We start from the raw sequence: 16,324 nt of genomic DNA on the forward strand, positions 1-16,324 counted from the left end.
TAGCCTGGCCTGAATGTTACCTTTCAAAAGAGATCAAACTTTGTTGCAGAATCAAGTGCAAATGCTACAAAGAGAATTGGAAATGAGAATCCATTCACATTGTAGACAATGCATTGGATATTGAAGAATTTCAATCACAACATACTGCACAATTACATGACCTTGAGAAAGCTCATGAGCACACTGATCAACCATTGACTATTCAAAAGCGAAAGGAAATTGAATCCTATAAGACAGAAAGTGATTAATTTGTAAACAACATTCTCAATTCCTTGAACGAACCTGATGAAGCTGCAAAACAAATCACAAAGGAGGATGACTAAGCATGAAATTTCATTTCTGTTTTTAAGTCTAATACTTGATATACTTTTATGCTTCTAACTATTTGCTAAGCTATGTAACTAACCTTGACTATATGCTTGTTTTTAAATCATTTTGATTTTGTGTGATGTAGTAACTAGATTGTTGCTTTATTTGATTAGTTAGGATAAACCTTTTTGAAAACATAGTTGAATGTAGAGTTACAAGGAATTGAGATAATAAGAAAGTGAATGTCCAAAGCTACACCCAAGAAAGAAGGCAAGCTAAATTTACAAAGTTGCATAACACGTAGGCATGGATTTACATAAATTCAAAACAACACAAGAGAAGACTCTACCTGGTGAGCTAAGGGAGGCACAAAAGAGTGAGATTTGGTAAGTGATTCCATCTAGACTCTTAAGTGGTTTTGTATTGAGTTTTATTTCAAAGTAAGCATAAGAAAGCATGCAAAGGATCAAAACCATTTTTCTCTCTCAAAATTTAAGCCCAGGGCCAACCAACCAACCAACTTGTAATTAAGAGGAATACCAATTTTGAACCATGGCTCCTTTAGATATACCTTGAATCAAGAATGATAAAATCCTATCTTTATTCACTCTTAGGAAGAGAAGACTATATGTGTACCTAAGCAGAGAATTGAACTAGTTGGTTGTATTATAAAAGAGGAACAATTGGTGTCAAGAAAATAGAAAAGATTAGATCAAAAGGTATAAGTAAAAAAGTTGACACACTAAGAAAGTAAGACTTAAGAAATGAAAGTTAAAAGGAAGGGTAGTACCAAACTGAATACATTTTGTATTCTCTCTTGATGAGTGAGTCAAATTGTATCCCAAGAAAAACTAGAATTTCTTGTTAACCTAGCTGCGTTACAAGCCTGAAAAGTCTCTAGTGATCCATTTTAATTATTCTAACTTGGTGAATGTAAATTATATACAAAACTATCTTAATGTTGTTGCAATCATTAGAGAGAAATAATTAGCTGGGAAGGGTCCAAATGTAAATGAGAAATTGGGTTAAAAACGAAACCTTGTGCTTGGTCCATAAATTTGTGTGCTAAAACTGCATGTGTGCTATAATATTTTGATATTTAGAGTGATGGAAAGTCTTGTGCTATAGTTGATTTCACTAATTGAACTTTTTTCTCAATTCCAAACAAACTCTTAAGTTTCAAATTACGGTTTTACTACATGCATTGTTTTTCATCTCAAAAATACATGCAAGATACTTCGCTTGAGTGCGAGCAAAGAGCCATGTTAGGGGGGATTTATAAGTGTCAATTGTTCCTAAATTTTATATCAAATTAGGTATCCATAATGGATGAATTACATGAAAAAATTCATGAAAATAATGTTTTTATCCCACAATTTGTGCTTGAACAACAGTGAGAAGAACAAATACAGTATCTTAATGAAAACTTGTAGAAAAAGGATGAAAACAACAACAAAATAAGGGATCAAAAAAAATAACCAATTCTCTTAATTCATGTACTCAAGGCTAAGTAGATTGGCACCAGAGGGCAATGACAAGAAAACCTCAAAAGTGTTGAGCATCAAGGAATGCGTTGAGCAAGTTAAGGCCAAAGATGGCTCATATTTGCATAGTTTGGGAGGTTGAGCAAATATAATAGGCTTTGAGCAAAAAGAGCCCTTCATAGTTACAAAATATCAAATTCTCTTGGGTTGGGCTTGGAGCTGATGCAAAGCAAAAAATGTTTTTTTAAGGTTAGGAAATCCCAAATTGATTAGGCTTAGCTTAAAGTGGATTCAGAGCCAAAAGAATTATTCATGCTTAAGTTAAATTTGTTGAGTCAGGCTTGGAACAAATCCAAAAAGAAAACTTGAAGCTTAAGAAACCTATGCTTCTTTGAGCCAAAAGGTTCCTATCCGCGAAGTTGATTGGCTTGATGTTGAGCGAATGCCAAATTTGAAGGAGCTCAACAATAAAACTCTATAAATATAGAGGTCCTATAACTTGAAGTGGAGGTTGAAATGAAGGTAAATCATAGCTAGAAGAATACAACCTCAATTGGCCTACAACATTTAAGGATCAAGGTTTTTTGTCATTAGTCACTCATCTTTGAATTTCTTTGTAAGATTTATCATGAGTAGCTAAACTTATATTTTTGGGATTGGATAAAAATGTAATATTTCATAAGTTATTATTTATGCAGTTCTTAAGATTCAATTCCTTTCATTTGATTGAATGTTTGATGCTTGATATGTGAGGAGTCACCATTTGTTCCTTTAGAACTTGAATGATGTTGGGAGACACATTCATTTTCTGAACTCTTTCAAATCAATCAAGAATGTCAATATCTGGGAACAAAATTGACTACTTGGCTTGAACTGTTCCATCTTAATGCACAAGCAAGTTATTGTAAGTTAAGGAATTGATTATTATAGTTTATTGTTCTAGATATCACGATGAAGGAATTGACTTGGAGTAGACATAAGGAATAGTGAACTTTAATAACAAGAGTTTATAAATAACAACCGTGAAAAGAGATTAACAAAGCTACTTCAATCCTAACATTTGTTATGAATCGTTAACCTTCTACTTTGTTTTGTATCAAGTTTCAATCCCACAAACTCCACTAGAGCAAGGACCAGAAGAACCAAAGAAGAGTGGAACTCAACAAAGAATGCCAAAGGGACATTCTTACATTTTTAAGCCTTGATCTAGTTGTAAAAATTAGAATATGAATTTCAATTATTGTAATAATTTGGGCCAAAATGTTGGGTCGAGTAGCATATGCTTTTGGGATTGTATTTGGGCCTAATGTAACTTAGGGTTGGATTAGGGTTTCTAAAACCTACTTAGGGTTTCACATGGGCTTCATTGGTCTAAGAGAACCCTAGGTCGGTCATGGGAATGAGAGTTAGCACGCTTACCACATGGTTCACACATTAAATACATGTTTAATGTGCAAGCCAAGTTGGTTCCTAAGGTGGGAGATTCAAATTTGAATTTCCCTCTCTTTTTGCTACAGTCTTTACGTAATTTGCATCTATAATCCAACCATGTACAAATCAGCTTATAAATGAGAGTATTATGCTGCCAAAATTCAACCTGATACACTCGTCTTAACTCTCTCTAGGATAGACTCCTTAGTAGCTCCCCCCGAACCTTGCATAGTGAGTTGACTCAACCTCTCACTCTCCCTAGTTCACATATCTTCACTCCAATTTCTGTGAGCTCCTCTTGAGTTCTATTTGCTTCTGCAACCATTCTTCCTTCCATACTCCATCCTAAATCTGAAACTACACAATGCTAGAAGGAGGAGGTTCTCTTGTGGTATCTGGAGTCTTGGTTCATGTAAGTTGATCTTCTTCAAACTTTTGTTCTTACAATTTGGTGTTTTCTAAATCAAGTTCTTAATTGTTTTGAATTTTTTTTAATACTTTCCACCGATTGTATTATGTTTTTAAGTGTTTTTGAACCATCCATATCTTGTGTTTTAAGATTTCTATTGTGTAAACCGTGGTGCTTTTTATTGTTTTGAGTTTCTTTAATTTTATTGGTTAATTCAATATTTATTGAAGTTATTTTAATTTTGAAATCATATCCATGTTTTCTTAGTCATGTGAATCCATGTTAACATTTCACTGTAGTACCTTTGTTCAATTTTTATTTCTTGCTTTGATTGAGTTTACCACAAGTGCTTAAGATGAATGAATGTATGCTGTAAATTTTTGTGCCTTTGAGTGCTTTTAATTTCCAAATTGAGTTCTATACTTGTTAGCAGATGTTTGGCAAGTTCATAGAGATAGCAATTTCATTATATCTTGAGTATCAATTATATTTTTTCAATTCCATTAGATTTCTTCATTAATCATAATTTTTTTTTTCTGAAAAATAGCTTGGATGGAAAATTTATTACAATCTAAATATGAAAAGTTTTTGCATGAGATTCTGGATCTGAAACATTTAAGGTGACAAGAACAATTTTAAAAAAGGCGCATCTAAATTCAAAAGAGAAAAATTAACATAAATTGGAAAAGCCAAGATGCACATGTTCAAGAAACCCAGCGTAAGTTTATTTCGCCCAACGCATTGAGTCTGTTTTGGAAAATTTATTACTTTCTGGTCCAGTACTGTATTGATATGAAACTAGTGGAAAATTGTTGTTTATGATCTTAATTGTTGAGGATTAAAACTTCAAAATCATAATGTTTTTGGATGAAAAGATATAAATCGGCCAAGACACATTGCACAATTCCTTAGTTGAACTTTTTTGTTTTGTTAATCTACTCTAGATTCTCTCTTTATTCCTTTCGTTGTGTCCTTTAATTTTAGTTTGTCTCTTTACTCTAAACTCCTTGTGTTTGTCTTCTTATAATCCATTTGAGTGGTCCAATTTTAAATTTGAACTTTTCTTGGTTTACATTTTTATTGACCTCTTATTTGGAGTGAATGTTTGGTGCATTTGTGAGATGAAGGGTGGAGCCAATTACCTAGGAAGCATCCTGAGGTAAGGAGAAGATTTTCAAGGACAGATCCCCTAAGGATAGCAAACAAGTGGAAGGCGTAAAGAAGAAGAGTGATACATAATTGAAGAGTAGTTTATGAATTCTCTTTTGTAAATCTTTGAGTGATTGTCTTCATTTGAGTTGTAATTGTTATAACTCTTTCAATATTAGTGGACTAATAATTCTAATATAGACGGTGATTGTGTTTCAATGTCCATGGTGTCAATAAACTTCACCTAGGAACTACTAGCATAATTGTTTTTACCATTCTATTGTTAGGGTTTACATTTGTTTTCTTTAATTTTTTTATAAAAAAAAAACATCTTGTTTGTGTTTCTAATAATCTTCTTAGAGAAAAATTTGTGAAGATCTTTTTAAACAAATTTCAAAAGATCTACAGTCACTTCAATTATGGAGATTGCAAGAAGAAAAACGCAGAGACGAAGAAAAACATGAAATATATTCTCATCTTGCAGTCCTAGAGGAGGAGTTGAGGATGTTGAAAGAAAAATATGACATGATAAATGAAAAATTTAAAAAGAGTCATTTCCATAGGAGTTCTAGTCAGGTGACTCCCCTCTGAAGAAGGGAGATTCAGGATTAATGACCCAAACCAATAAGGCATAGAAAGGAAGCCAAGCCAAGAGAAGCCATACTTGAGTTACCTCACTTCTATGGTCAGAAAGATGTTGAAGTCTACCTTGATTGATAAATGAAGGTAGAACAACTATTTTCCTATTACCAAATTAGCGAGGAAAGAAAAGTACCACTAACCACCCTAAGCTTTCAGGGATATACCATGTATTGGTGGACTTCCCTAGAGAGAAAGATGCCTCCATAATGATCCTCCAACTCTTTGTAAATATAGAGGTCGAACTATTTGTGGGAAACTATCAAGATAAAGTTTTATCTGATGTAGTGTCGTGGAAGCTTGTCATGTCTTATTGGGACGACCTTAGCAATTTGGTAAGAAATCCATGCATAACGATCGTACCAACGAGATTACCTTCACACATAAAGAAAGAAACATTCTTCATCCTTTAACATCTTCCCAGGTGTTAGAGGATCAAATAAAATTAAAACAGAAAATAAATAATGAGAAAACACTAGCGCTCTTAGGACAAAATTTTAAGTCTAAAGAGTCTAGATGTTAAAGTTTTGAGAAAGAGGAGAGGAAAGAAAAATGAATAGAAAAGAAAATTATGTATTCCTCTCTGATTAAATAGCGTGGTGAGATGCCAGAAAAAATGAGAAAATATAAAGAAAAATGGAAACCAAATAAAATAGAAGACAAAGAACTACAAATAGATTTGCTTTTAAAAACATGAACTTTTGTCTTCTTAAGAAACACATGGATTTTAAAAGTCAGGATGTCTTTTCACATTTTGTGAATAAATTTGTTCTTTATGAAACTTATGAGAATAATTCATGTGAACTGTTTGATGACTAAGTAGATTGTTATTTGATCCTGGAGGAAGAACTTTTAGGTAAGAATAAGGTTGTTGTCTGGAACCACCCTTGTAGATATGATGACAAATCCTCGCAAGAGGGAGGCGATGATGGAAGTCGTCCAACCACAAACTCCACTAGAGCAAGGACTAAGAGAATCAAAGAAGAGTGGAACTCAACAAAGAATACCAAATGGACATTCTTACATTTTTTAAGCCATGATCTAGTTGTAAAAATTAGAATAGAAATTTCAATTCTTGTAAATAATTTGGGCCTAATGTAGCTTAGTGTTAGATTTGGGTTTCTAAAACCTACTTGGGGTTTCACACAGGCTTCATTGGTCCAAGAGAACCCTAGGTCGTTCATGGGAATGAGAGATAGCATGGTTACCACATGGTTCATACATTAAAAACATGTTTAATGTGCAAGCCAAGTTGGCGCCTAAGGGTGGGAGATTCAAATTTGAATTTTTTTTTTTTTTGCTACTCTTTGACCTAATTTGCATCTATAAATAAGTGTATCCAGCCATGTATAAGTCAACTTATAAATGAGAGTAAAATTGTCTTTTCTCTATCTAGGTAGACTTCTTAGTAGCTTCCCTATAACCTTGCATAGTGAGTTGGGTGAATCTCTCACTTTCCCTAATTCACCTATCTTCACTCTAATTTTTGTGAGCCATTCTCCCTTAAGGTCTACTTGCTATCGTAACCATTCTCCCTTCCAAACTCCATCCTAATCTGAAACTACACAATGCTAGAAGGATAAGGTTATCAAACCTAAAACTCAATCAAGCCTAATCTTTAAAGTCGGATTCTCAAACTTGGGAAGCTTATGTACTACCCGATCCTATAAATACAGAGCAATTAATATCCATTAACTATATGGATATTAACCACTTGTAGTTACCCATCTGTGGTCACTGGTAATGATGCCAATGAGCATAAATATGAGTGTTATTCTTGATAAGTGAAACACAGTTATGCATATATGTCACATGCCCTTAAGCCTATAAATACAATCTTTGTGAATATTTTTGATTTACTTAATACTTTACATTTACTCACTACTAAGATATAATTTTAATTTTATTGACTTGAGCGTTGTAGAGTTTTTTGCAAGTGGACTTCCACTCGACATTATCATCAAAGCTCAATAGTCCTCTATAGAAGAGATCAATTGGATTGCTTTGCTCAGTTTCATAACCTTGAATGAGTCAATCTCAAATCTGGTAAGAACATGATTTTACATATAATTTAAACAAAATAATTAGATAATAATTCTCACTGTCACCTATATGAATATAGAGAACTGAGATTACGATGTGTAAATACATGTAACATATCAATTCACCAAATCTCGATCAATCAAAATGGACATACCAAGTAATACATGGCTCCTCAAATTCAAGTAGTAGCAATGACTTTAAAAAAAGTTCATTTCTTTTACCATGTCTAGTGGGTGATGGGAGTTATACCTAAGACGTACGACCTAAATTTCATGTTGGATAGGTCTTTGTTGAGGTGAGGTGCTTGTGCCCTTGTTGCATCTGCTTTGTAGGGCTTGCTAATTGTGTAGTTGTGTTCGTGAAACTTCCAACGAAAGTCATTTGTTGGTTTGCTCATCAAACATTTAGCTGATTAATTAAAGAAATCTTATTTAGGATGTTTGTTTCGAACGATGGAAAACTAGATAATAAAGAAAGCTGAAGAAAGTTAAAAAAATGAGATGTAAAATTACAAAAAAATAGACAAAATTCACTGTCATACTTTCTTCTCTAAACTATGAAAAAAGTTGATTTTGTAATGCGGTTAAACATAAGGTAACAATTACATTGAATAAATATAATAATATTTATTCTTTTATTTTAAAATAATAAATTATTAAATTTATAATAAAATACATTTAATATTTTATTAATATATGTTTAATGTTAAATAAAACAAAAAATTTAAAATAAAAAGAAAATTAAATTCTAATAATTTATTTAATATACTTTATTTTAAAATTTTATTTTATTTATTTATTAAGGTTTCATAATAATTTTAATTTTTATTTAATTTTTTTAATTTTTAATTTTAATTTTCAAAATTTACAGTAACTAGAGGTCTATGGCTGACCTATATTATACACCTTCATTTAGCTATTGCAATTCATGACATCTATCATATCAATTACATTTTCATAGATTTTGATCAATTCCAAGTATTATGTATGAATGAATTTTCTTTGTATTTTTAAAATAAAATTAAAAAATTTCGAGTTCTTTCTATCTAGACAAGGAGAGGAAAAACTTATTTATACATAAAATAATAGTTGTTTACATAAAATACTTAATAGAGAAAACTGAATTTTATTTTTGTTACTTTGAAATTCTTTTAACACTTTATTTGAATAGTTTTTCCCATTATCCCGTAAATAAATATTTTCCACGAAAAAACTATTTACAAAATACTGAAGATGAATGGTATTGAATTTGAGGAAGTGCTAAAAAATCAATAACGATATGCGAGTATCATTTTCTCGCAAAAAAAAATAAAATTGAATTTTACAGCATTTGCAAATTGTTACTGAGGCATGGCTTGCAACGGTAGAAGCAGTAGCAGAATTTACAAAGGAATGTTCCAAATCGTGTTCAACGTTGGAACTTCAAGCCCACGATTCGTGCATTCGTGTCCAGCCTCGTTGATCCAGAACCTTCTCAAGTTCCGAAGAGACAAGCCCACGGACCAATTGCATCGAGCCCTTGACCAGTGCGGCGTCGACCTCAACCACAATCTTGTTCTCGACGTCCTGCGACGACATCGCTCCGATTGGCGACCTGCCCACGTGTTCTTCAACTGGTCCAAAACCGCCGGCTACGAACCCAGTTCCGATGTCTGCAACGAGATCCTCGACATTCTCGGCAAAATGCAGCGCTTTCAGGAGTTGCACCAGGTGCTCGATGAAATGTCAAAGAGAGAGGGGCTTGTCGATGAAAAGATCTTTGCCACACTGCTTCGTAGGTTTGCGGGTGCTCATAAAGTGGACGAGGCAATTCAGTTATTCCACAGGAGGAAGGAGTTCGGGTTGGAGCTTGGTTCCGATGCTTTCCGTACCCTCTTGATGTGGCTGTGCAGATTCAAGCACGTGGAAGAGGCCGAAACGTTGTTCCATAATGTGATGAAGAAGGGTTTCAGGTATTCTAAAAAAAATTAAGATGAAATTGCTTTGATTTAGGGATTGTTTATTAGACGAGAAAAGTAAATAGAAAAAAAGGAAATGCATTTTTTCAATAGTTAAAATTAGTTGATCGTAAACTATCTTAAGAATTTTTTTTTTATATGGTTTTTTCATTTTTAATTTACGCATAAACTAGTTTTAATGTGTAAAATATACTTTTTTTTTATATATTCTTTTCGCTTGAAAGCTTTTTTCTTTTTAAAATATCTGTCTAAAGAGACTTTTAATCACATAATTTACTACTCAACAATTATCATTTTACAACAACTGGGAAAAAAATGATGAATGATGGTAAATTGCACATGCTCTCTGTTTGAATTAGGGAGGAGATTTGAGGAAGATTTGAAATGAAAAGTGAGATTGTTTGGATTGAAATATATTAGAGTAGATTTGTGAGAAAAATTTATTGAAGTTTATAATTTTTTAAAATATATAAAATGTAAGTTTACAAATTTGATAAATAATATCTTTTTTAAAATTATCAAAGAATTTATTATAAAAGAATTTAAAAATATATACTAGAATTAAAATAATTTAAAATAAAAAATTAATATTAAATTAAATAAAAATACGTATTAATAATTAAAATTAATATTTTATTTATTATTTATTTTATTATTATATGAAAATTAATATTAATAATTAATAAAAAAATTATAAGTGTTATATATATATATATTAAAATATAGTTTACATACATAATCATATATAATTTATTAATTTAAAAAAAAAATAATGCAAAATCATCTTTCTCATCGTTTTTCTGTGTTTTTACTTCTTTTTTTTTTTGGTTTTTCCAACTTTCTCTTCTCTGTACTCTTTCTTTCTTTCTTTGCTATTCCTTATCTATTCCAAACGTTCCCTTAAAGTTAATTGTATTTTCTTCCTGGGTAATTAATCATCAGACCTTATACTTACATTACATCAACTGTTTGTTTCAGTGTTTACACCTAAAAATGTTTTAGTCTATATTTATGAGTATTTATTTTGTGGCCATTTTAGACTATAAAAAAACAAAGTTGGACTACAACATAAAATTATTACTTGTGCATAGATTAAAAATATAGAGTTTTTAGATGAGAACTGAAATGAAAAGTTAGGGTCTGTGTAAGAAATATATGATTAATTAAGCCTCCTTATTGATCAAGGTCACAAATAATTTAGTAATGATTTTTTTTTTTAAGTTACATATAAATTTTATCGCTAACTTTAATGTTTCTTGTAGTGCCGATATAAAGACCTGGAACACGATCCTGAATGGTTGGTGTGTTTTGGGAAACGTTCACGAGGCAAAGAGGGTGTGGAGGGACATAGTGGCTTCTCCATGCAAGCCTGATGAATTCACTTACGCCACCTTTATCAAGACGTTCACCAAGAAAGGAAAACTTGGGATGGCACTGAGGTTGTTCCGTGGCATGTGGGACAAGGGTTGTAAGCCAAATGTTGTGATATGCAACTGCATCATTGATGCTCTTGGTTTCAAGAAGAGGATTCCTGAGGCGTTGGAGATTTTTCGTGACATGAGTGAGCGAGGTTGCGAACCTAATGTTGCTACTTACAATTCTCTTATTAAGTACATGTGCAAGATACGACGAATGGAGAAGGTATATGAACTGGTGGATGAGATGGAGAGGAGGAAAGGGAGTTGCTTGCCTAATCTTGTTACTTATTGTTGCTTGCTCAAGAGCTCGAAGGAGCCAGGGGAAGTTCACGAGGTTTTGGGGAGGATGGAGAGAAATGGGTGCAGCATGAATGATGATGTTTATAACTTGGTGTTGAGGTTGTACATGAAATGGAATTATGAGGATGGAGTTAGAAAAACGTGGGAAGAAATGGAGAGGAATGGATGGGGGCCAGATAGGAGATCATATACCATCATGATTCATGAGCACTTCGAAAAAGGGAGGGTAAAGGATGTTGTGCGTTATTTTGAGGAGATGGTAGCAAAAGGAATGGTGCCAGAGCCAAGGACAGAGAAGTTAGCAAGTTCCTTAAACATTCGGGTGAAGGGGAGGACTGAAAAACAGGAAGGTGTGGAAGAGGAGAGAACTACGCTTTGAGGTCTTGGAACTTGGTCCTATTGGAATTGGATATTCTCTCTACAATCTCTCTCCTGTAGTTTTATGTAGCGTTTTTTGTCTCATGTCATGGTTGCGACTAAAATTGGGTGGTATTCATTGCCAATTCTCCAACCCTCTACAACTTAATTTGCCATGTTTGTACATTGAAGTGCCTCAACCGAATGGCACCACCAACATGGTACTGCAACTGCCAGAGATTTTGCAAAATGAACGAGGGTTTCTGGCCTTGTGGATGACCCATTTTTGCCTCACTATCTGTTTGCAGAGGAATTGGTCCCCAGGTGGCAATGGGAGAAACAGGGCATTTTTTCAGAGTCAGTTGAGGCAACACGTTTGATTGCATCTTCCTATTCATTTACCTTTGCTGAAATTTGTTTGCAATGATATGGAGTTCTTGCTGTTATTCTCCTAATCACTATTCCAAGAGTCTCCAAATTGTAAGTGTTCTTTATTCCATAACTTGCTACTGAAAATTTCACAATATTGGATAACAGAAATTTCTTCTATGAAGTTGTGTTAGAGTATGCAGCTGAGAACCAATGAAAACATGTTTTTTAAGCATTGTGTTAATTGTGTTTTATCTCACTTGAAGGTGTTTAAAAACACTCAAGATTGTTAATGACAGTTAGTTAATGTCCTTTTAAGGGAATAGTTAGAAACTCAAATATAGTTAGCATTAACATTACCGATATGTATATGTATTTATCATTTAAGTAATTTTTATTTTTCAATTTTCACTTGGAATTGTTTTATTGCCTATCACATGTGAAATGTTTAGAATGACTGTGTAAACAAGGTCTTTATTTTAATTTTTTTTTTTTGCAATAATGGAAACCTTTTAAGGAAATACATATAATGTTACAAATATCACTTTGGCATCCAAGGTTTCATTTCCAGCCCAAGCAAGCAACCTACTCCACCAATTCGGTTCCATGATCCACGCAATCAAGTGACTAGGGTATTAAAGATGTTTATGTACAGTAATATATACTGTTAAAAGTTGCTATGTTAGAAAGTCAATGCAGTTGCAGACACCACTGATGGAACTTGAGATAACTAGCAGTTAAAAAAACTATAAATTGTTTACGGTACTCAATAATAACCATTAGTAAGAAAATCATTTATTAAGATTTTAATTAATTTTCAATTTTGATAAATATTTATTTGGTTTTATTACAATTTTTAAGTTAATTTTCTAATTAGTTCACTTTAAAAGATTCAAATCCTATTTGGTAGGGGTGACAAAACAAGTTAGTCCGGCCTGTTTTGGCTTGACTCGTCATTGACTTGTCAGTTATACGGACTGAAATTGGTAACTTGGCTCGTCATAGGGTGAGTTGGTAGGTTGACTTGCCACTTTTTTAAAAAATAAAAATAAAAATTCTTTTATTTCTTTTTACGTTTTGGATATATTTATTTGGTTGAATTCATTGATATCACTTTTTGGACAATAAAAATGTAAGGAATAGCAATAAAATTGAATCAAACTTTAATATTCTAATCAAAGAAGGTTTAATGTCTAACAAAATACCGTAAATATCAACAATACTTCAATTGATCAAATTATGTATAAAAAATAATCTAAATAAATTTCTATATTAAACATTGTTACCACCAATTTTAATTTCAAAAGCATAAGATTCCTTTTTATAAGTGCCAAAAATAAAGAATGGCGGATTGGCAGGCTAGCCCGCTTTGTTCTGCCTGTGGACCGTTGGATTGACGGGTGATCCTGCCGGCAACTCGAACGTGGAGGAATCGCTCCGTAGCACTCTCTGCCCTGTCTACGCGACTGCGTCTTTTGCAGAATCACCCTCAGAACCTTCTCTTGCTTCTCCAAATGTGGCCTGCAAAACACACAGACGGCGCCTCTAGCGGCCGTTTGCACTCCGACGATCAAGTTAGTCCACAGAACCACCAAAGACTAGAAAACTAGTAATGTGTGTGAAAAACTCTTGCTCTCTGTTTTTCGTCTCCTCCACTTCTCTCCTTGATTCCTCCTTTTATCTCTCTGTCTCTGTTTCTGGGCATAACAGAATTCTGTTATGCTTTTCTGGCATGTGTCAGAAACCTGTTACGCTTTTCAGAGACAGTGTACCTGCAGAATCAGAGAGTGTGGGTGTCTGTGCGTGTCCGCGCGTCTCTGCGCTGGGCTGCGCCTGTCTGTACCCTTAATGGTACGGAGTGCACTTTTGTCTGGACCGCACCCCTCTCAGATGGTGACACGTGGAGGCCTGCAACTCACATCTAACCACACACGTGTCATTTACTGGAAGGGCTCTAGCGCTTCTCTTTGTGTGCCTAAGTTACGCCCTCGCGGAGTAGCTTAGGATATTTCTCTTATCTGGGTAAATCGCATACTCTTAGGAGAACGTCGGGTGTGGCTGGTCTAGGCACACTCACTAAACGTTGCTCTCTGCGTAGGCGACTTACCCTTCACGATGCCACGCACGTAATGGGTTGAGGGAATCACCAATCACTGACTGGCTTACTAGTTCCCTCAGGCCACTCTCGTGCATGATTCCCTGAGGTGTGCTCATGCGAGATCCATGCGTAACGCTCTCGCTGGGAACCTCAGTCCCAGTTTAACTGCGTGTAACACGAGACCCCGATGACAATACACTCGATGACTGATCAGTGTTTATTCGCTTCTCGCGCTCTGCCTCCAGGCGCGAGTCTGGGAACTGGTTTGCTGGTGGCCACTTGGCTACTGACCACCGATCACCATTCTGGGTGATCTATCCCCCGACCTCTCTGCCGCCTGATCTGTCGGTGGTAACTTGGTTACTGACCACCGATCACCACTCTTGGCGATCGTCCCCCTCACCTCTCTGCCACCTGGTCCACGTGTCACCCTGCGAGTGGTCCACGTGGTTCTCTGTTGCTGACGTCATCGACTACCGATGACCGATCGGATCACAAGCCCCCCAGTCTCGAGTCGAGAACTCGTTCTCAGCGAAGAGACTAAGTGGTCGTGCCTTCAGTCCACGTGGCAAGTGGGGTCGCCTCACGTGCCACCTCACGTGCTGCGTCTTTAACGTTTGGACTTCTTCTCTTAATCTCGCGACACGTGGCCCCATCAACGGCCAGCGCTGTGCGTCGCTAGCGCTTCTCTTATTCAAATTGGCGCGCCCTTTCACTGTTCCTCCATCTTCTTCATTCGACTCCCAGACTCTCTGCGAACTTCTCCTCTGCGCACCCATCTTTCTTCAAATTTTTTGCTTCCCAAACTCTTGCGATCATCCAAAGGTATGGTTTTTCTTCTCCCTGGCCCCTTTTTGGTCATCTTTACCGATTGCATTTATCATTCTGGTTATCATGCATTCATCTTCTCTATTTCCCTCTCTCGAACCCGCGCTAGGGTTTTTCATGCCCTCGCTCTGGCTTCTGCTTCTTCTTCTTTCTCTTTTCACCTGGGCATCTCCTTCTCCTTTCCCCTCTCTGTTTTCACCGAAACATTCATCATTCCCTCTTCTTCCATTCATTCTGACCTTTTCGTTTTTTCTCCATTTGCAGCTATCTCACGATGGCTCGCTTAAAACAAACTACGCGCATCATTGCCCCATCCTCTGGTGCACAGCCTTCCGCGAGTGCGCCATCTTCTGGCGCACAGCCTTCCGCGAGTGCGCCAGCTCCACCACCGCCTGTGGCTACCTCCTACCACGACAATGCCAGAGTCTACGAATGGGCTCCCTTGGCATTGCTCGCTGAAACCTCCACCCTGCTGCCCAAGGGTCATCTCACGTCTCTGCTAAGTCGCAACCCCGATGAGCCTTCCTGCTCCATCGACAGGGAGAATGACTTCAACATCCAAATCCGCATTCCTCCCCAAGGAATGCCTATCTGCGCGGATGACAGGGCCACCAACGGGGTGCCCTTCGTCTTCATCTACTCCGCTATTTTCAAGAGGTTGAAGCTGCGCCTCCCTTTCACTTTCTTCGAAAAGGAGCTGATGATGGAGTTAAACGTCGCGCCCTGCCAACTCCATCCAAATGCCTGGGCCTTCATCCGGGCGTTTCAGATCCTCTGCAGCTATTTCGGGCACAACGCCTCCGTGGACGTGTTCCTCTACTTCTTCGAAGCGAAGAACCCTGGGGACAGGTCCTGGGTCAGCCTGAACGGGGTTGCTGGACGGGTGCTACTGGGCCTGTACCAGCAATCCTTCAAAGATTGGAAGGGCAGATTCTACATGATATCTGCTACCCCTCAAAGTCCAAATCTGCTCGAGGGGTACCCCCTCTACTAGGTTCCTGGAGTCGAATTCAAGAAATCCAGGGGCCTCGAAGCTATGGCTCCCTATGAGCGCGAGCTGTGCGGGCTGCTCCTGGGGGCCAAGTACAATTCTGCTCGTCTCATCAAAGACGAGTTCGATGTGGTGGCCTTGAAAAAGTATATAGGTAGCTCTTCATTCTCCTCTTAGGATACCTGCACCTTTCCATGCATGCTTTTATGTGTTTTTTAACTTACTTGCATACCTTGGTCAACTAACCCCTCCTTTTCTCGTCTATGCAGACTCAATGACGGGGAAAGACAGGAAGCTGGCCCTGCTGGAGCTTGCCAAACGTAGGGGAGCCAAGGGCACTAGCTCCTCTTCTTCTACAACTGAGCCCATTGCAGCCCCTCCACTCTCGGTCGCGCCAGCTGAAGGCCCCGAGCAAGGGAAGAAAAGGAAAAGGCTGGTGAAGGCTTCCACCTCAACTGCTGTTGCTGCTGCTGCTTTAACTGAAGAGGAGAGCTCAGGCTCTCCTCTTGTACACCGCCAGAGGAAGAGAGCAGTAGTTGAGG

The 16,324-nt window shown here is 36.4% G+C and overlaps 1 protein-coding gene across 1 annotated transcript; it reads left to right on the top strand.

Annotated features, from left to right (window-relative positions):
• Positions 1-8,684: 8,684 nt before the first annotated feature.
• LOC137835199 (Tetratricopeptide repeat (TPR)-like superfamily protein) lies at positions 8,685-12,102 on the top strand. The gene is made up of 2 exons (XM_068643587.2): positions 8,685-9,415; positions 10,684-12,102. The coding sequence occupies exons 1-2, from the start codon at positions 8,814-8,816 to the stop codon at positions 11,516-11,518; spliced, it is 1,437 nt and encodes a 478-aa protein (XP_068499688.1). The 5' UTR covers positions 8,685-8,813; the 3' UTR covers positions 11,519-12,102.
• The last annotated feature ends 4,222 nt before the right edge of the window (positions 12,103-16,324 follow it).

Source organism: Phaseolus vulgaris, chromosome 5 (assembly GCF_051622355.1).
Source record: "Phaseolus vulgaris cultivar YP4 chromosome 5, ASM5162235v1, whole genome shotgun sequence".
NCBI classification, from domain to species: domain Eukaryota; kingdom Viridiplantae; phylum Streptophyta; class Magnoliopsida; order Fabales; family Fabaceae; genus Phaseolus; species Phaseolus vulgaris.